At 45.4% G+C, this 20,532-nt stretch overlaps 1 protein-coding gene across 5 annotated transcripts in view; it reads right to left on the bottom strand.

Moving 5' to 3' along the window:
* Positions 1 to 843: 843 nt before the first annotated feature.
* LOC138802626 (beta-1,4-galactosyltransferase galt-1-like) overlaps positions 844 to 20,532 on the bottom strand; it is a 73,615-nt gene continuing 53,926 nt past the window's right edge. For 2 of the 5 annotated variants that reach the window (XM_069986133.1, XM_069986131.1), the window contains exons 3-6: positions 18,658 to 18,771; positions 13,693 to 13,773; positions 11,186 to 11,307; positions 844 to 2,890 (exon numbers count right to left, since the gene is read on the bottom strand). In XM_069986133.1, coding sequence (XP_069842234.1) covers positions 1,418 to 2,890; positions 11,186 to 11,197 — 1,485 coding nt within the window. In that variant the 5' untranslated portion in view covers positions 11,198 to 11,307; positions 13,693 to 13,773; positions 18,658 to 18,771 and the 3' untranslated portion in view covers positions 844 to 1,417. Of the gene's footprint in view, positions 2,891 to 11,185; positions 11,308 to 13,692; positions 13,774 to 18,161; positions 18,298 to 18,657; positions 18,772 to 20,532 lie in introns of all 5 variants that reach the window. The other 3 variants (XM_069986135.1, XM_069986134.1, XM_069986132.1) reach the window with 2 other exon arrangements.

The raw sequence follows: 20,532 nt of genomic DNA on the forward strand, positions 1-20,532 counted from the left end.
ATGTCACTGCAGTGCCAGGCCGCTCAGCCAATCATTGGCCGAGAAGGGACAGCACTACATCCAGTGATTGGCTGAGCGGGCTGTCACTGCAGAGACAAGTCTGGAGGTGTTGGAGGTGGCTGTAGTCAGCACAGAAAGCAGAAACAAGACAGGCCACTGGGGAGCGTAGACGGGTAAGCATACATCTTTAAACATCAAAAGCACAGACATTGTTAATGATGTCCATGCAGCCCTAGCAGCAGGATAATCGAGCCATGTATTAGGCTCTGTAAGCAAGCTCCTATCTTACCCAGCATATCAGGCAGTGTAATATGGCCCTAAGGTGTAAGACAGCCACCCGACAGGTATTGAATTTTTCTGCCTATATTGTTCTGGGAGAGATAAGCAACCACCGGAGATATCTGGCTACAGCCTATCCCTTCCAATAGAAAACCCATAAGCAAACAGCAACAGTTGTTGAAAATATATGACCACCTTTAGAGAAGAAAATTATCAAACATGCCCAATAATTTTGTCATCCACTGTCGGTAGAGTCAAGAGCCCCTATACAGAATAGGTAGTGATTAGAGATGAGCGAACCGGGTTCGGGTTTGAGTCCATCCGAACCCGAACGATCAGTATTTGATTAGCTGGGGCTGCTGAACTTGGATAAAGCTCTAAGGTTGTCTGGAAAACATGGATACAGCCAATGACTATATCCATGATTTCCACATAGCCTTAGGGTTTTATCCAAGCTCAGCAGCCACCGCTAATCAAACGCTGAAAGTTCGGGTTCGGATCGACTCGAGCATGCTCCAGGTTCGCTCATCTCTAATAGTGATGTCAAACCTGCGACAACCCCCCCCCCCCCCCCCCCCATAGCTGTTGCCTCACTACAATACCCATGAAGCCTTGACAGCCAAAGCTTTGGCTTTCTGGACATGATGAAGTATAGTTTGGCAATAGCTGGAAGACTGCAGGTAAGACATCTGTGCAATAGATGGTCTTCCGCTCCTGCTGGAATCTAAAAGTTTAGCTTACAAACATCTCATGTGTGTGGCTAGCTTTACAACCAGCGGGCAAAAATGCAGCTTTTAAAGAAAGTCAAGTGGGGCCATCAGGAGGCAAAGTGGCACCGCTCTTTTATATGCCACTGCCAATTTATTCTATCACAAGGGTCATACCCCAGCTAACTGGATATTGGTGGACTATCCCGCGATACGTCCCCCTTTATAACTTGACTTTTCTGAACATCACTCCCATCATACCTGAGGATGAAGCACAGGTTTCATAATCTCTCTATTCAGGGAGCAGTTTTCTCCTGAGCTCACTGTCACCCCCTGCTGAATTACATGGGAAGTCTTGACACTACTGAGCATAGCTGTCACTTTTCAAGCCTAGTCACCTCCTGTTCTGACAAATGAAACTAGCTTGGAAATTAGTGCACCCCACGGGAAAGGCTCTGGTTCTCAAAAGATGACAGACTTTTCACTCCAGACTGAAATGTTCTTTTTGTAATGTACTCCTTGACATCAGCGAATACCCGATTTACTTCCTCCGTCAATTTCGGTTCATATCTTGACAAGATGTTGTCAGGAATCAGGAGACTCCTGTCTAGGTCTTTTTGTTTAGGTTCTCGGTAATGACAAAGTTTAGCAAAGTCACTGGGAACTTGGTACTGACCCCCAGTAAACTCAAGTGGAACGTGGACTGATACTCTCACAACGCTCCGGGGGTTTAAGATCATCTTTGTAGGATTGATTTCAGTCGGCAAATTGGGCTCCCGATAAACATGGTTGAGGATGTTGACTCCTGGGACAGAGAGCCACTCTTCGGGGGTTTGGGAATTGGCCTTATCTTGGGGGGTGGTGGGAAAAACATGGTTTTCGAAAAGAAAAACACTGGAGGTTGGGTCAGTTGTATGAAAATGGTTCACCATTTCTGGCCAGTCTTTGTGGATTATGGGGATTATCAGCTCATCGATGTCATTAAGAGCTATGTATTTACTCTTGTACATGTTGCGGTAAATGCAGTCATTCAGAGCTGCTGTCTGACCAAAGTAATGGAGGTCTCCTGGATGTTCTGGGTAGTGCCAGCCCCTGGAAACATTGATAAAAGAGGTAATGGGCCAATGAATAAGTTCTACAAAGTTTCCGTAATAGTGCAGAATGTCATTCATTAGGGGACTAGAATCGGTATAGTAAAGGATCACCTTTTCGGCACCCAACATGCGGTACATCTCCATGGACTGAATAAACTGGAGAACATTGTTGTAAGCATCGAACATGGCCGAAATACAAATAATAAAGTTATACTGGAACTTAGGCTCCAATTTATTATTAATCTGTATATTAGTATTCTGTATTTTTAAGAATACTGGAGAAAGGTCTTCTCCTCGGTATAGAGATACATATTCTGGGTCTCTGTCATCTTGGATAAAACACAGAAGATCTGTGGTGGCATAGGGAAAACCAAAGTGGTCGCTGTGGACCTGAAGCTCTGCATAGTTTGAGTAATTATAGCGGACTAGACAAAAGTCACACAGCAAAGAATCCGGATCATGTTGATTGGTTATACCCAAAATCCGGACAATCCTGCTGCCACGGAGGTCCAAGTAGGCCGATACAAGGAAGGTCTTACTGTTCTTGACTTTAAAGATTGTATCTTGCACTACATTGTGTTTACATATCGGCTCGTCTGTGCTAAAAGGTTCTTTTACCTTCCCCTTTCTCATATCGATGGTAAGCTTTACAAACCAGATATAGTAGATCAGGATCAGGGTGATTATAATGCAGATGAGAATAAAAAGTTTGCCGGTTTTCATTAAGGGTGCGTATGGCTTCATCACTGATAGGTGACCACGATACAAGGCACTTATTTCTTTCATCTTCTGCCATGGTAGATTGCCAGCCTACAAAACACATGGGTAAAGGTAAGTGTCATAAGCATGTAAGCATTTGGGGAACCTTCTAAAGGGGGCCGTACACCTCCAATAGTCATTACCATACACCTCCAATAGTCATTGCCATACACCTCCAATAGTCATTGCCATACACCTCCAATAGTCATTGCCATACACCTCCAATGGTCATTGCCATACACCTCCAATGGTCATTGCCATACACCTCCAATGGTCATTGCCATACACCTCCAATGGTCATTGCCATACACCTCCAATGGTCATTGCCATACACCTCCAATGGTCATTGCCATACACCTCCAATGGTCATTGCCATACACCTCCAATGGTCATTGCCATACACCTCCAATGGTCATTGCCATACACCTCCAATGGTCATTGCCATACACCTCCAATAGTCATTGCCATACACCTCCAATAGTCATTACCATACACCTTCAATAGTCATTACCATACACCTCCAATAGTCATTACCATACACCTCCAATAGTCATTACCATACACCTCTGCTGAGAGTTATATCTGGGTTACTAATTAAGTTATACGCTGCTGCCAGATTTAGATCTGAACCTAAAATTATCGTTAATCTTTCGCTGTAATTCCACGTTCGTTCAAGTTCCACACTTTTTCACTGATCGTTCAGTGTAATTGCACATTGTTCATCTCGTTTGCGATCATTTATCGTTAGTTGTTAAAGGGGTTATCCAGCGCTACAAAAACATGGCCACTTTCCCCCTACTGTTGTCTCCAGTTTGGGTGGGGTTTTGAAACTCAGTTCCATTGAAGTAAATGGAGCATAATTGCAAACTGCACCTGAACTGGAGACAACAGTAGGGGGAAAAGTGGCCATGTTTTTGTAGCGCTGGATAACCCCTTTAATAGTTAAAAATCACTCAGTGTAATAGGACCCTTCTACAGGACGGATCCGCAGCCTTTTTTGTTGCTGTAAATTCGCAGAGAGATCCGCTGTGGATCCCTGCCCTGTAAAGTCTATGGGCAGACATAGTGGCGGTGGGATATACACTAATTGGCTGCGCGGGACGTGCACCAAGGAACGCACGAAGCAAGCCGGATTGTGGAGCAGGTAATGTATAAGCATGTATAAACACATGGGTCTAGAAGCTTCAGAGGTAAGTAAAACATTATTATTGTCTATATACGCAGCAAGGGCTGCAATGCACCTTCAAGCTACACACACATTTTACCATTCTAAAGTTGGCCACACATATAAAATAGCTATGGGTCATAAAATCATTTGGCCGACAGCTCTACAATCATTTGGTCCGCCATAAGCATGTACGCATGGCTGAGCTTGAATATGTTCTCAATAGGGAGAGCGGAGAAATTGGAGTCTGGCTGCTGAATAGTGGACTGAATACACCTGTACATACAAGTTAATGATTAAATTAACTGGGTTGGCGATTTTTATCAGAAGTGTGTTTTTGCAGACGAGACAGTGTTTGGTTTTACGTGATGTTGTAACGGTGATGCTGCTTAACCACACATTGCAACAAAACTTCCCAAAAGTCACAGGAATTCCAATCCGCCTATGACCATCAACTCTGTGTCAAGGTTATAGTGAGAATTCCAGCTTATACTTTGCTCAGACTGGAAAAAAACTTATTAGAGGCAAACAATAAAAGTAAGCCTGAAGCCACGGACATTAGAAGGCTGTAGGATGAATCAGGATCCAGCAGGCGGCCATCTACCCAAACTACTCTATAAGGCTGCAATCACACACTGCAGTTTTTATGCCACAGTCAGAAGTGGATTTAAATGGGATGGAAAATATAAAGGAAGGACTTATCCTTCTCTTTTTCCTGTTGGATCCACTTCTGGTTTTGGCACAAAAACTGCAGTGATAGTTTTCCAAAAAGCTGCAGTGTGTGATTCCAGCCTAAAGTAAGCTTAGGAAGCCAATAGAGAGACTGGGTAGGATGCAAGCTGTTGTGGACCCTTGTTTTCTGCAACATCAGACTTTCTTGAGAGGTTTATGACAGGTTGTTGGTAGAATTCCACCATATATAACCAGATTTGGCCACTCTGTCCAAAAGAGTCTTAGCAGTGAGACCCTGACCAATCAAAACCTTTTACATGTCCATTCCTGTGCCCAAAAAACAGCCATGCCAGCCTTGAAGGATCCACTTTCAACAGGTGCCCAAAAGTAAAGCAGAACTGGTAGAACAACAAGAGGGCATTTGCTTCTCCTTTGGCCGATCACTATTACCAGTCCTTTTAGATTGTGCGACACGGAAGCAGACAAACACCGATCAGTGAGATCAGCACTTGTTTGCAGTACACGGCCCAACTAATCCTGTACTGTTTGTGTGGCCATTTAAATACATTGTTATTACAGGTTTAGGCTGGGTTCACACTTAGTAAGACAGCAGCCGTTCTGTGACACGGCAGTGTTACAGAATGGCTGCTATCAGTTCACACTTAGTAAGACAGCAGCCGTTCTGTGACACGGCCGTGTTACAGAATGGCTGCTATCAGTGAAGTTCACGCAGGCCGGTGCAGCAGTACTTCACTTGGTTTGTTTGCGAATGCAGGCGCATTTGGGTGTGCCCGCAATCCAATATGCCATAGCCAACAATGTAAAGTGCGGCCTCAGCCATACTTTACATTTTCAGTTTTGAGGAGCCGCTATTCAATAAATAGCTTCCAAAGTTTCCATACGAGGTAATCCATCAGAAGGATGGAAGAAGAGAACATATTGAAGTAATTTTAGTATTTTTATACTTGATGGTTTGAGGTGGTAATTTCCCTAATATGCATGTGTGAATGTAGCAGTTTCTAGGGCATGTTTCAAATTCACTACCAATCAGATATCAATTACTGCTGAGTGAGGTGTGAGGTCCAGGGGGGACCCAGACTGCAGAGCACCCCCTATCTGGAACATGTGCCTGGATTTCTGGGAGGGCTGATACTGGAGGATGTAGGGCCCTATTACACAAACAGATTATCTAACAGATTTTCTTGAGCCAAAGCCAGGAGTGGACTATAAACAGAGAACAGGTAATAAAGGAAAGACTGCAATTTCTCCTCTTCTCAAATCCATTCCTGGCTTTGGCTTCAAAAATCTGTCAGATAATCTGTTGGTGTAACAGGGCCCATACAGAAGGAACCAGTGAGAGGAGACCTGCTCCCATCCTGGACTGATCTGTATCTGTGACCACAGATCCCTTGTGGATAACAACTACAACTCCCACAATGCCCTACACTTACGAAGCTCTCAGGGTATGCTGGGAGTTGTAGTTTGTGAGGGGACAACACCTTGAGGTGTCTGTTCATTTGTACTTAAACTTCAGCATATGCTGAGGACTGTCAGTAAATGCTGGGAGTTGTAGTGTTTGCAGGTGTTGCAGTCGGAGGGTCCTGGGTGCATTGATTTATGATGCTTTACCTGCAAACAGGTGTAAATAATGGCAGAAATCTACAGGTGCAGGCGCCGGTCTCACTGCATTTACTAATGGTGGGTTTACACAGAGAGATTTATCTGAAAGATTATTGAAGCCAAAGCCAGGAATGGATTTAATAAGAGGAGAAATCTCAGTCTTTCCTTTATGACCTGTTCTCTGTTTATATTCCATTCCTGGCTTTGGCTTAAAAAATCTGTCAGATAAATCTCTTTGTGTAAATGTACTATAAGAGAAGTGTGATTATCATTAATGTGGCACTATCAGCAGGTTCGGCCCAGAGAAGCTGCTCATATGCCGCTGAAGCTCAGTAACTTAGGAGTAGATTGCTGTCCCCAACATTCCTCTTCTCCCCCGCATTCTTTATTAATTCCTGAATTTCTCTTATGCAAATCTGCTGCCTAAGAGCATTTGGGGCGTCACCCTCCGGCCCCAAGCACCACCACGTCCTGCCCAGTCTGCGCCCTCCCGTCCCGCCCACTATGCATATTGATCTATACATAAGGGGGTTCCTTGTACCACGTCGGAGACGGGCTGCTTCCCGTGCATGTGCAATTCATCCGGGCCACCACCAATGCTCCCAGGTCACTCAAAATGTAAGTATGTTTGTCTGTGAATGTGTGTGTGATTGAGGTGATTGTGCCTTATGGGAGAGTGTGGATGATGGGAGTGTGCATGGTGTGGATGATGGGAGTGTGCATGGTGTGGATGAGTGGATGATGGGAGTGTGCATGGTGTGGATGATGGGAGTGTGCATGGTGTGGATGATGGGAGTGTGCATGGTGTGGATGATGGGAGTGAGCATTGTGTGGACCCATCATGCACACAATGCTCACTCCCATCATCCAAACCATGCACATTCCCATCATCCACACCATGCACACGTCCATGGGAAGGCAGTGTAAGGATTAAACTTTCAACAATAAAATACAAGTGATAATAAGGAGAAACTAGAGAAGCTGACCATCCCCCATCCCACTCCCCACTCAGACCCAGACACTGCTGTCTTCCTAGTGACCCCCCTACCAGATCAGATGTAAGTAGATAAAGGAGAGGGAGAGCAGGACTAAAGGGGTTGTCATGCTGTGGCCGGGTCGGAGGAGTCGTCATGCTGTGGCCGGGTCGGAGGAGTCGTCATGCTGTGGCCGGGTCGGAGGAGGAGTCATGCTGTGGCCGGGTCGGAGGAGGAGTCATGCTGTGGCCGGGTCGGAGGAGGAGTCATGCTGTGGCCGGGTCGGAGGAGGAGTCATGCTGTGGCCGGGTCGGAGGAGGAGTCATGCTGTGGCCGGGTCGGAGGAGGAGTCATGCTGTGGCCGTGTCGGAGGAGGAGTCATGCTGTGGCCGTGTCGGAGGAGGAGTCATGCTGTGGCCGTGTCGGAGGAGGAGTCATGCTGTGGCAGTGTCGGAGGAGGAGTCATGCTGTGGCCGGGTCGGAGGAGGAGTCATGCTGTGGCCGGGTCGGAGGAGGAGTCATGCTGTGGCCGGGTCGGAGGAGTCGTCATGCTGTGGCCGGGTAGGAGGAGGAGTCATGCTGTGGCCGGGTCGGTGGAGGAGTCATGCTGTGACCGGGTCGGTGGAGGAGTCATGCTGTGGCCGGGTCGGAGGAGGAGTCATGCTGTGGCCGGGTCGGTGGAGGAGTCATGCTGTGGCCGGGTCGGAGGAGGAGTCATGCTGTCGCCGGGTAGGAGGAGTCATGCTGTGGCCGGGTCGGTGGAGGAGTCATGCTGTGACCGGGTCGGTGGAGGAGTCATGCTGTGGCCGGGTCGGAGGAGAAGTCATGCTGTGGCCGGGTCGGAGGAGGAGTCATGCTGTGTGCAGTGTCATGTGCAGAGCGATCAGGGAACGTCCTTGCTCTGCTCCACTCTCCTCTTCACAGGACACAGGATTATCCAGCCAGCTCCCAGGACACAGGATAATGCAGCTCCCAGGACACAAAAGGGCCCTCCCAGGAGCCGGGTGCTGCAGGTGGGGGCGCACTGTTCTAGCAAGGGCAATATGTCTGCCACAGCTCCTGAGTGAGGTGGGAGAGGGCGCCCCCTAGCTGTCAGCGCCCCGTGCGGTTGCCCCTTCTGCACGGTGCTAGAAACTGCCCTGCATTATTGGTTTTCTTAATCATAGTTGAAACTTCTCCTTCTGGGTGAAGAACTTTATCAGAAATAGTGGTGACAACCAGTATGAGCACACTTCTGGCACACATCCTCCCCCTTAGCTTGCAGGAACCCTTAGGCTAGGTTCACACTGCGTTTTTGCAATCCGTTTTCTTAATCTGTTTTTTACAAAAAATGGATGAAAAACGGATGGAAAAAACGGATGCATTAGTGTGCATCCGTTTTGATCCGTTTTTCCATTGAATCAAAACGGATCCTTTTTTTTTTTTACGGACACAAAAGTAGTGTCAGCTTTTTGCGTCCGTCAAAACGGATCCGTTTTGATCCGTTCTTTTTACAATGGAAGTCAATGGAAAAACGGATCAAAAACGGATGGACACAAATGCATCCGTTTTTTTTTCTTTCAAAAAACAGATAAAAAAAAACGGATAGCAAAAACGCAGTGTGAACCCAGCCTACAAAAACAGAACATGCAGGGGAAATTTTGTGTTTTGGAGGTGGGATGTTTCGATGAAGCCACCTGCCTGCCCCCCGCTATTGTTGACAAGATTTCCTGTTTTGTTCAAAGGAATGGCGGACACGTCAATGTCTACTCTGAATAAGGAGCCAAACTTTTATTTAGCACTTATTTACAATCAAGGATCAAAGGCGACTAGTTCGGCGTCCAATCACACTGCCCATCCCGTGCATAAAGTAGCTAAATCTTTTCTCCCCGCAGTAACATTTCTTTGGCAGTAAATTTCTAGAAAAGTCTAAGCGAGTAAGAATCGTCCCCTCGGGTAGATCTTGGTACTTCAGTATTTTAGTCTTCAGACAACTGTTTCCATATGACACAATAGAGGAGAGTGGCTTTGTGCTTAAAGGAATGTATCCTGAGGGCGTAAATGCTTTGATAAGACTTAAGAGTCAAGTCCGTCAGAAGGGTTTTTTCTCTTCTAACGTTGTTATTTTAAGCTCGGAACCCTCGGTTGTTGGAGTCAGTCCATCGTTTTGTTATGATTGGGACCAATGCTTCTAACTCTTAAATAAATACTGGGAATATGGAATATGAACTATCCACATCACCAGGCAAGGAAAGAGGCCGATTATCGGTGGAGGTTGAAACAGTGATAGATATTTTAAAGGGGTTATCCAGCACTACAAAAACATGGCCACTTTCTTCCAGAGACAGCCCCACTCTTGTCTCCAGCTTGGGCGGGGTTTTGCTGCTCAGTTCCATTGAAGTTAATGGAGCTTAATTGTAAACTGCACCTGAACTGGAGACAAGAGTCGTGTTGTCTCTGAAAGAAAGTGGCCATGTTTTTGTAGCACTGGATAACCCCTTTAAGGAGGCCCCAAAGTGCCAGCTCAGCAGCGATGAAAAGAAGCTGTGTGGGCATACTGCAGTTCCAATCTGGTTGTCCAGCGAAAATCTTTTTTTTTTTTTTTTAAACTGGTGTCAGAAAGTTATATAGATTTGTAATTTACTTCTATTAAAAAATCTCAAGTCTTCCACTACTTATCAGCTGCTGTATGCCCTGCATGTTGTTTTATTTTCAGTCTGACACACTGCTCTCTGCTGACATCTCTGGCAGAGACAGGAACTGTCCAGAGCAGGGGAGGTTTTCTATGGGGATTCATAGAAAACCGAGACAGAGTTCCTGTCTTGGCCAAGGTGGCAACAGAGAGCAGTGTGTCAGACTGAAAATAAAACACTTCCTGCAGGACATACAGCAGCTAATACGTATCTGAAGACTTGACATTTTTTTTAATAAAAGTAAAATTACAAATCTATATAATTTTCTGATACCAGTTGATCTGAAAGAAAAGATTTTCGCTGGGTAACCCCTTTTAAGATCAGTTACCTCCCCCATCCTCTCCCATTAACAGGAACGTTCGCCAAGCCGCAGCCAAACAGCTTACGGTGTGGTTTATCTCTCCCAAAACCAAGGGGTCAGGCAGGCAGTGATTTTCCATTACGCTCCTATCTCCACTATCATCATCTGGTGGTAGTCGGTTGGTAGAGTCCAATACCCCTTATACTGACAGCACAACCTGCCTTAAATATAAGGTTATGGGGACCTTTAGAGTCCTCTTACACAGGCTCACACACTGCCAATGACAATCTCTAAGATTGGCACTCATTGGGCGAGTCTTTACAAGGTTCGATCAATCATGTGGTTGGGCCGACCCGACGATTGTTGGAAATGGTCGTATAGAAGATCCAATCAGCAGATGAAGGAACGTTGCCTAATCCCTAGCCCTTCTGCATGGGCCAATCATCAGGAACCAGCGTTATTGGGCAGTTAGATTTCACCATGATCCCTTTGTTCTCGGGGAAATTAGGTGTCTGCCGGCAACTTTTTTTCATTTTCTTATTCGGAACACATGTAGCTAAGCATTCATGCTTATGGTGGGGATGAGGAGAGATGGCTGAAACCTTACACCAGTGTAACACATGACTGCAGGATCAGACTGCACTCTGGGTTTGGTTGTAGTCTGTTTCCATGGAAACACATAGGTCTACATGGCAGTTGTATACATATACCAAGATTTTTTTTTATCTGATTTGCTAAAGCATCTGAGCAATGGATTAAGCTACACTGTGACTTCAGTTGTGGTCCCACACAAACTTCATAGTCATGTGGATGTTACAGATATAGAGGAAGTGAGTTGCACAACCCAAGGAAAGTGCAAAGTTTACATTTCTGTCTAAGGAGTTGGGTTGTCTACTATGTACAGCCCCTAGGCTAGACTGGAGCTGGTTTGCACCGTATTACCTGCCAAATCATGATGGATGGGTCAATGGGAGGATCTGCTTTTTCCAGAGTTGGCTTCTGCTTCCTCCAATTAAATGTACTGGCTTGTTTTTCAGCAGCGGTCTGCAGGAACTTCCTGAGCACTGGCGGCAAGGAAATCAATGGATTTAGTATAGAAGACTGATACCAGGGTATTGTGGAATGTGAAATCAGATTAGACTAGTCCCTGAATGTTATAGAATCTATATAGAAGCTTCCGTTAGAGCATAATAGATGCTGCAAATGAGATTAGCCAAATAGACAACGCTTTTATAGTCCAATGGAACAGTGATGTGTAACATAGGACAGTGACGTATACGCTTATATAGATATAGTAGAGCTCTGGCTCATATGGCATGTGCAGATTATTTTATCACTGGGCAACAAACTCATTAAGAACGGGATTAAAGGGGAACTCCAGCGTACACATGTTTTCTTTTTAATTAGCTGATGGCAGAACGTTATACAGATCTGTAATTTACTCCTATTCAAAAATCACCAGACTTCCATTACTTATCAGCTGCTGTATGTCCTGTAGGGAGTGGTGTTTTCTTTCCAGTTTAAAACATTGCTCTCTGCTGCCACCTCTGTCCATGTCAGGAACTGTCCAGAGCAGGAGAGGTTTTCTATAGGGATTTGCTGCTGCTCTGGACAGTTCCTGACATGGACAGAGGTGGCAGCATAGAGTGCAGGAAAGAATACATCACTTCCTGCAGGACATACAGCAGTTGATAAGTACTGGAAGATTGGAGATTTTTATATAAAGTAATTTACAAATCTATATAACTTTTCAGCAGAGAGGGGGTCCGTCAAGTTTCCAGCATCGTGTCTGGCGTTTATAATGTGGCATGCTGCAGCTTTTCTTTTTCTTTTTTTTTACAGAACTTCAAGGCACCTCCAACCTAGGTGTGAACTTTGTCTAACATGAAAGCTTTAGAATGGGAGGCTGCAGTCACCATGTTGCTGATGGCTAAAGCCTTGGCTATATTTGCAGGGTAAACACTGGGAGCCCGTTCCTCTAATGTGACAGAAGGCAGAAGTTTACACTGGGTGTGTACTCACTAAGTCTACACAGTTTCCAGTTATAAGAGGAGGAATCTCCCTCTGGTGCCCACAGCAGTTCCCCCTTTTCTAGCCAGAGGGCCCATGAAACAAACAAGCCGAAAGCTTCTTGACTGAACTTTCCATGTGTAACTTCTCCTCCGAGCACCTGAGAGCGTCAGGAAGGAAGTGTGCACAGATGGCGGCTATCACATCTGCATTTCACAGTAACTAAACGCTTATCTGTCATTAACGTGTGACAACTAGCAGGTCCTATACTGTACACTGGGATATCACAGCAATATGCAAACATATGCCCTACCAGCAGGGGGCGGCATTAGAGATGGAGGTTATCTTACTGACTGTATCTGTACACAGTGGTACCTTGGAGTAACTTGGATTGAGAGCGTTTTGCAAGAAGAGCTCACAGTTTTTCAAAATTGTAACTTGGTGTAAGAGCATTGCTTTGGTTTAAGAGCTCCCTGTACTGGGTGGGGGAGGGGCATGGTCTGCATAGCGGGGTCTACAGCACTGTACTCTGACCCAGGAAGTCTCCCTCACCTTCCAAATCATAGCAGATCCACTTCAGGCTGGGGGTTACATCAGGGGACAGGACTGAGGAGGTAATCTCTTCGCAACTGCAATCCCTCTCTCCCCAGACAGAGTGCTGCTATACTGTGCCCACATCTGCCCTGCTCATTCCTTCATGCTCCCTACAGTCTCTGTCAGCCCTTGTGTTTCTCATCCTCTCCATTCCTGTTATAATGTGCCTGCACTCACACTCAGCTATACACACTGCTGCTATAATGTGCCTGCACTCACACTCAGCTATACACACTGCTGCTATAATGTGCCTGCACTCACACTGAGCTATACACACTGCTGCTATAATGTGCCTGCACTCATACTCAGCTATACACACTGCTGCTATAATGTGCCTGCACTCATACTCAGCTATACAAACTGCTGCTTAGAAAAGTTTCTGTCACTGCCCTCCTACCTGATGTGACTTCTGTCATGTGACCACACAGACCTCTGACAGCAGCCCTGCTTCTCTATGTTAGCCTGTTGTACTACGCTACTGCATTATGGGGATCTGCACCTCCATTCTTTATCTGCAAACTGCTGCTGATTTTTCATTCCTATGCATTTACTATACATTATGCTGATTGCTATACTGTATAGTAACTTAGAATATGACATATCCAGCTTTCTAAATGTTTGTTTTACCTGTTATTTAGAATAAAAAATCATTATATTTGGGGGGGTGGAATGATTTGTCTGCATTTCAATGATTCCTTATGGGAAAATTTGCTTTGGTTTAAGAGTGGATTTGGATTACAAGTGTGTTCCCGGAACGAATTATGCTCGTAATCCAGGGCACCACTGTATTAGGTTGTAGTGCAGTCCAGAATCATAGACATATGTGTGACTGGTATGATACTTACAACCTGAACATCTAGGGTCTATTCATGGATTCGGCGGATTTGTTGCCCGAATTCCTGCAACACTCCCATTCCATGTGCATGCTGCGGAAGAAAATACAAGAAACATTCAGATGTATGGAGGAGAAATATCAGGAACATACAGCCCCATGTGAATCTATCCTTATAGGCTATAGCTATCTAACTATACTGGTCACCGATCTCCTGCATGTCTCTGTATACCTTCTATGATGGCTCAGGGCTGACAGTATGGACGTCACACCAGTAGCAGGGACGCAATCCCATTAGCAGTTCTTTCCCATCTAGGTTCCTATTCCCCTGTTAAAGGATGGGACCGCCCTGCCCCCTCTGCTTTACATTACACCCCTGAGAGTGCAGCAGCTTCCTAGTGCCCAATATAACTTCTGTTTCCTGCCCTATTTCCTTCTCTTATGTTACTGTAAGCTTCATATCAGCCCCACTGTTATATGAAATGCAAACATTTAACATGTAAGAGAATATGGGCAGCGGACCCCTGTGTATGTGCAGCGCGCCTCCTTTTTTCTTACATTAAAGGGATATTTAACATTAGAAAAATATATCTACATTCTTTCCAAAAACTGCGCCACCCCTGTCCTCAGGTTGTGTGTAGTATTACAACTCGGCTCCATTCACTTTGCTGCAATACCTTATACCAACTGAGGACGAGAGTGTCGCTGTTTCTGGAAAAAGTAGGTATGTTTTTTTCTAATCCTGGACTAACCCTCTAAGGCCCCATTCACACGTCCGTGTCAGTTTTTACTGTCAGGAAATCCTGATCAGGAGGCCTCAAAAGGCATCAGGAAAGTATCAGGATTTCCTGACAGTAATCCGTTTTTATCTTCAGGAAACCATCAGGAAAAGGCTTCCGGATTTACTGATGAGAAAAAAAAAAAAAAAGTGATTTCAATATGGTCTAGTATGCCAACATACATCACAAGTACCTACATCGCCCCTAGTGTACCCTGCCACTGTGTCCCCCTCGTGTACCCAACCACCGTCACCCCTCATGTACCCTGCCACTGTCTACCCCTCGTGTAATTTGTCACTGTCTCCCCCTCATGCCACATGTCACCCTCTTATCTGTTGCAGAACTACAACTCCCATTATGTGATGTAGTCCTGCATATTACCACACAAACCATGATGGGAGATGTAGTTCTTCTGTGCCACTGCCTCCCCCCTCCTATACTGCGTCATCCTCTAATCTGTTGCAGAACTACATCTCCCATTATGAACTGCCAATAGGGCATGATAAGGGTTGTAGTTCTGTAACAGGAAGAGCAACCGGTTGCAAAACTACAACTCCCATCATGGACTGTCAGCAGGACATAATGGGAGTAGTAGTTCTGCAACCTGAATGGCTACAGACTTCAGAACTACAACTCCCATCATGGACTGTCAGCAGGACATAATGGGAGTAGTAGTTCTGCAACCTGAATGGCTACAGACTTCAGAACTACAACTCCCATCATGGACTGTCAGCAGGACATGATGGGAGTAGTAGTTCTGCAACCTGAATGGCCACATGTTGCAGAACTACAACTCCCATCATGGACTGTCAGCAGGACATAATGGGAGTAGTAGTTCTGCAACCTGAATGTCCACAGACTGCAGAACTACAACTCACATCATGACCTCTTAGGACATGATGGGAGTTTTACTTCTGTGGGTGGGTAGTCTCACCTGCCGAGATCGCCAATAAGGAGGACAGTGTGGTGCAAGGCCCGATCGTCAGTTGTGTTCAGTGGCCGGTGGCAGACGATGAGCGGTGCAGACGATGGCAGCGGCAGGAGTGAGTACCGGGGTACCAGGCTAGCGGCTGGGGGGGGGGGGAAGATGTGCGGCCAGGCCACAGGCCATCGGCTCCCGGGGGGGCGTGGTGCGATCACGGCTGCTGAGGTCCGGGGGTCGGGGAACGAAGTGTCCGAGGGGGGTTTTGGTCCTGAGGTCGGGCAACGCTGGTAAGGTCCGGGAGGGGGGGGAGGAGGCACCAGGAGCTCGGGGGTCGGAGGTCCCGGGGCAGTGGCAAGAGACCCGTGCAGATCTGAGTGGCGGCTGCAGGAGGCTGGGGCAGCCCAGGAGCAGCGGCAGCAGGACGGGGGAGCAGACTGGTGGGTGAGAGGGGTACACGCAGGGAGACAATCCGGAACCCGGACGCTTTCCTGATGTGCATCAGGAAAGTGTCCGGGGTTCAGGCGCTCCCATAGACTTCTATGGGAGCGTCCGGACCGTGTTTCCGGATAAAAATAGGAAAGGTCCTATAAAATCCGGATCTATTTTCCAGAACGGACACCCTTCTGGAAAAATCCGGAGGGGTGTCCGTGACTAATTAAAGCCTATGCGTCCGTAAATCCGTCCGGATTTCCTGATAGGAAATCCGGGTGGTTTTTCCGGACGTGTGAAGGGGGCCTAAGGTAACCCATCTCAGATGACATCTGTCAAGCCACTGGTCTGCCTTCAGAAATTATTGGCTAACACAGTGTGAACCCAGCCTTAGGCCATGTTCAAACATCGTACATTGTGTATTAATAATGATTAATACACAAGTTACTGCAGTTAAAGGGAATTCCAGCCGGAGCGTACCCAGAGGGAGATTTATCAAACATGGTGTAAAGTGAAACTGGCTCAGTTGCCCCTAGCAACCAATCAGATTCCACCTTACATTCCTCACAGACTATTTGGAAAATGAAAGGTGGAATCTGATTGGTTGCTAGGGGCAACCGAGCCAGTTTCCCTTTACACCATGTGTGATAAATCTCCCCCATAGTATACACTCCGGCCAGGATCGCTAGTGGCCGTACAAAAAACTGACATTCATTAAATAGCAGCCGCACAAGCCCGACAGGTCACTCAATGGAGAGTGCGGCTACGGCACTGGTGTTCAATGGTGAATTGGGATGTGGCGCACACGGATGCGCCCACATCCCAATTTAGCACAAATAAAGATCATCCAGATGATCTTCACTAACACCGGACGTTCTGTGACCCGGCTGGGTTACAGAACGCCCGGTGTTTCATGTTGTGTAAACATGGCCGAATGAGAGGCCTAAAATGAAGCTCAGATTTTCAGTACTGTTTGTGATGATAGGGAGGAGGCTGCTGTAAAGTGATCTGTACAGTGAAAAAGGTGACACCTACAGAAAAAGACAATGGATGAAGCTCACAGCTCAGCCTCCCTCTCAATATTGAACAACCTCTTTATAGGCCACAAAGCATGGTCAGTAATATTATTTCCCGTTCATATCAATGGGACAGAACCTGCCTATTGTTGTCTATGTCTTGCTGTAAACCATATCACTAATTGCTGTTAAAATAGCTTAGACAACATGACTGCTCAGTAATATTTTACAAAAAGAAAATCATAGAGCATGATTCAGTATCTGTCTCTAATCAGTAAAAGAAAGTAAAGGTCATCCATTCACTTTGAGTTGGCTATCCAGGTCATGATTAGTCTGTAATCTGTTTCCCGGTAAAATGTTTCATGTATAACTCGCGGATGACTAAATGCAAACAATGATTGACTAAGAAGCCAGAATGCTGGAAGGGCGGCCAGATCCCAGCCGATACTAGATGGTACCAGCAATATTCACATAACCACCACATCTCTGGGCTGTAATTTATGGTGTTGTTTTTTTTTATTATTTTTTTCTGAAAAAGCTGAAAGTCAATAGAGAAATCTAAAATTGACTATAAACATTGATTTTCGTAGCGTTTTCTATCATTGTGTTGTATTTTTTTGGGAGCCAAGGTTGATGTTTTTCTGGACATTTTTTCCCTCCAGCAATAGTTTTGTTGCTGCTTTTATTATATTATATATTATATATAAAATCTTATTGTGTTTATTGCAGCCTCCTCTCTTCTATGTGTATGGGAGACATAATGGCAGCCAGTCTACACCCACTAGGGAGAACTGAAGATTCCCTATGACATGTCAAAAGTTTTTTTAATGATGACAGGTAGACTTAAAAGTGATTTTCAAGCCAAGTATAGCGCATTAGTCACTAATCGGCGCTGATCGGCTTTTCGCCACCCACACAACACAGTGAATGGGGAATCTGTTTGCCTTAGTTCCCTATGTAGCAGTGGCAATCCAGAACAGTGAACAGAGGCGGAGTTGCAGTTACAGGTCGCCACCACTAGGCAGGAAACGTGGCCGTAGTAGTGTGGATGCCGGGTGTCAGCCCTTTACCGATCAATGCAGCCCATTATTTGCAGCTGTGCTTACTATAGATATGTGGAGAAATGGATCAGACCAGAACTTTTTACTTAGTTCAACAAGTTGCGTTGAGGGATTGACATTCACCTTAAAGGGGTACTCCGGCAAAAATCTTTTTCTTTCAAATCAGCTGGTTATAAGTTATATAGATTTGTAATTTACTTCTATTTAAAAATCTAATGTTTTCCCATATTTACCAGCTGCTGTATGCCCTGCAGGAAGTAGTATATTCTTACCAGTCAGACACAATGCTCTCTGCTGCCACCTCTGTCCATGTCAGGAAATGTCCAGAGCAGGAGAGGTTTTCTATGGGGATTTGTTTGGGGAGTACTGTGTCAGACTGTATGCAGGGCATACAGCAGCTGATAAGCCCTGAAAGACAAGATTATTAAATAGAAGTCATTTACAAATCTATATAACTTTTTGATAAAAGTTGATTTGAAAGAAAAATTGCTGTAGTACCCCTCTAAGGGTTTTAGGTGGATTTATGGACATTTGGCCTCGTACAGCGTTCAGCTATGTCCTGGCATTGTGCGGCACAATAGGCGGCTGGCCCTCGGGAATACCTGCGCTTGTGCTGATGTTAATATCCTGTGCTAAATGCATTTAACATGTTGTTCCACTCCTGGTAGTATAATAAAATGGTTTTCGCTTGGACGGTGGCTCCGGAGTTTTCTGCCAATATATTAGAATAATTTCATCATGGAACGGACACAGAAGCATCTCACTTACTGGTGGAAAAACAGCGGCGGAGCTAAAGGTCAGTCAGTGTGTACACAGGCCCAGATTTCAGAACTGGCTCACAGGTCATTACTCGGCTCCGCATTGGCTTCAGCATTCTTCGTTCTATGTGGTGTAACGCACAGAAATAGCGAATAGATTATATGTACATGCCTGGGGTACGGCCCTTCTAGGAACCCTCCCCCCCCCAAATACAAGAAAAACATCTTAAGCTATAAATCCTCTGGTAAGAAGTCTTAACATTTCTGTAAGGATCCCTTGTTCTAACATACAGTATATGGGATATGAGAGGTTTTTCACCCAGCTTTCCACATGCCCTGAATGACACATGATACCACACAGCTGTATACACCTAAACCCTGCTATCTCTTCGCTGTTTTATCTGACCAATAAATTCATTGTCGCAGCTTTGTAGTTACACTTACAGCAATATATTAATGCACCAGGAAGCTCAGGCTGAACAGTGATTGTAACAATAACACCTGTAAAGGGGTTATCCGGCGATACAAAAACATGGCCGCTTTCTTCCAGAGACAGCATCGATCTTGTCTCCAGTTTGGGTGAGTTCTTGTCACTTAGTTCCATTGAATTGAATGGAGCTTAATTGCAAACCGCACCTGAACTGGAGAGAAGAGTGGTGCTGTCTCTGGGAGAAAGCAGCCATGTTTTTGTATAACCCCTTTAATCTCTTCCCTTTATCTGATGTACTATTACATCTCGATGTTGGGAGAGTTGAATAAAGCTTAGCCTGCTCCACAGGTGGAAGGCTTCTGCTGTATATGATAGCGTACGCCAACCATCAGCGGCCAGGACCGGAGATAATGTGGTTTGTGGTTCCCTCTCCTCCCTCCCACCATGTGAGCTGAGCAGCAGTAGCCATCTTGGTATTCCTAGTACACCCTAAGATGTACTGTCAGATCTAAAATACACTGCAAAAAAAGGTGCTAAGAAAATCTACATCTCACCCACAAAAAACAAGCACTCACATACACAGAATAGGGTGATGCAATGTGGGAGCCCAAAGACCCCATATAACAGGATAGCGATGCTATAAGGCATATGTGAGTAGTGTTGAGCGGACTTGCCAGACTGTTCGGGTCCGGGCTCGGCTGGAAAAGTTGGATGTCCTCTAGGGCTGCCAGGAAAACATGGATACAGCCATAGGGCATAGGCTGTCTCCACGTTTTCCTAGAGGGCATCCAACTTCTGCCAAGCGTTCAGCAAGTTGGCTCAATACTATAAGTGAGCATTTACTCACCTCCCGAGACCGTCTGCCAATGGCCAGGAGTGATGCATCAGTGCCATGTCTATGTAGTTCTCCTGATACTGAACAATACCTATATTTATGGTACCGATACTAAAGACATGTAGCTAACGCCTTACCCCCTTCTCGATTATAAACTCACTTCCTGAGAAAAACTATAGCGAAAGTAACATCTGCAGATGAGGAGTAGGTGTGAGGCTGAAGAAGAAGACCACGTGTTATGAGCTATAGCTTACAATATAAAAGGCCATGCATTTATAGAGACTTTTCTGCAATTTTTTTAGATTGCAGTTTTATGGCATATTAGATTAAAAAAACAAAGGCATTTTTTTTGTAAATGAGAACAAATATATATATATATATATATATATTCTTTTTTTTTACTAATATATTTGTTTTCCTTAGAGACTTGAATATGTAACAGCTTGATGACCTGTATAGTACCCTGCAATACATTTGCATTGCAGTATACCATCATTTTGACAATCTCCTCTATGTACCCTCATGACAGGTATGGGGGCCTTCACTTGTCCCCCAGTTCCTAAAACAGCCCAACGACACAATGTGGTCATGTTGATATTAAAAAAGTGATCAGGTGATAG

This window comes from Dendropsophus ebraccatus, chromosome 10 (genome assembly GCF_027789765.1).
Source record: "Dendropsophus ebraccatus isolate aDenEbr1 chromosome 10, aDenEbr1.pat, whole genome shotgun sequence".
Lineage (NCBI taxonomy): Eukaryota > Metazoa > Chordata > Amphibia > Anura > Hylidae > Dendropsophus > Dendropsophus ebraccatus.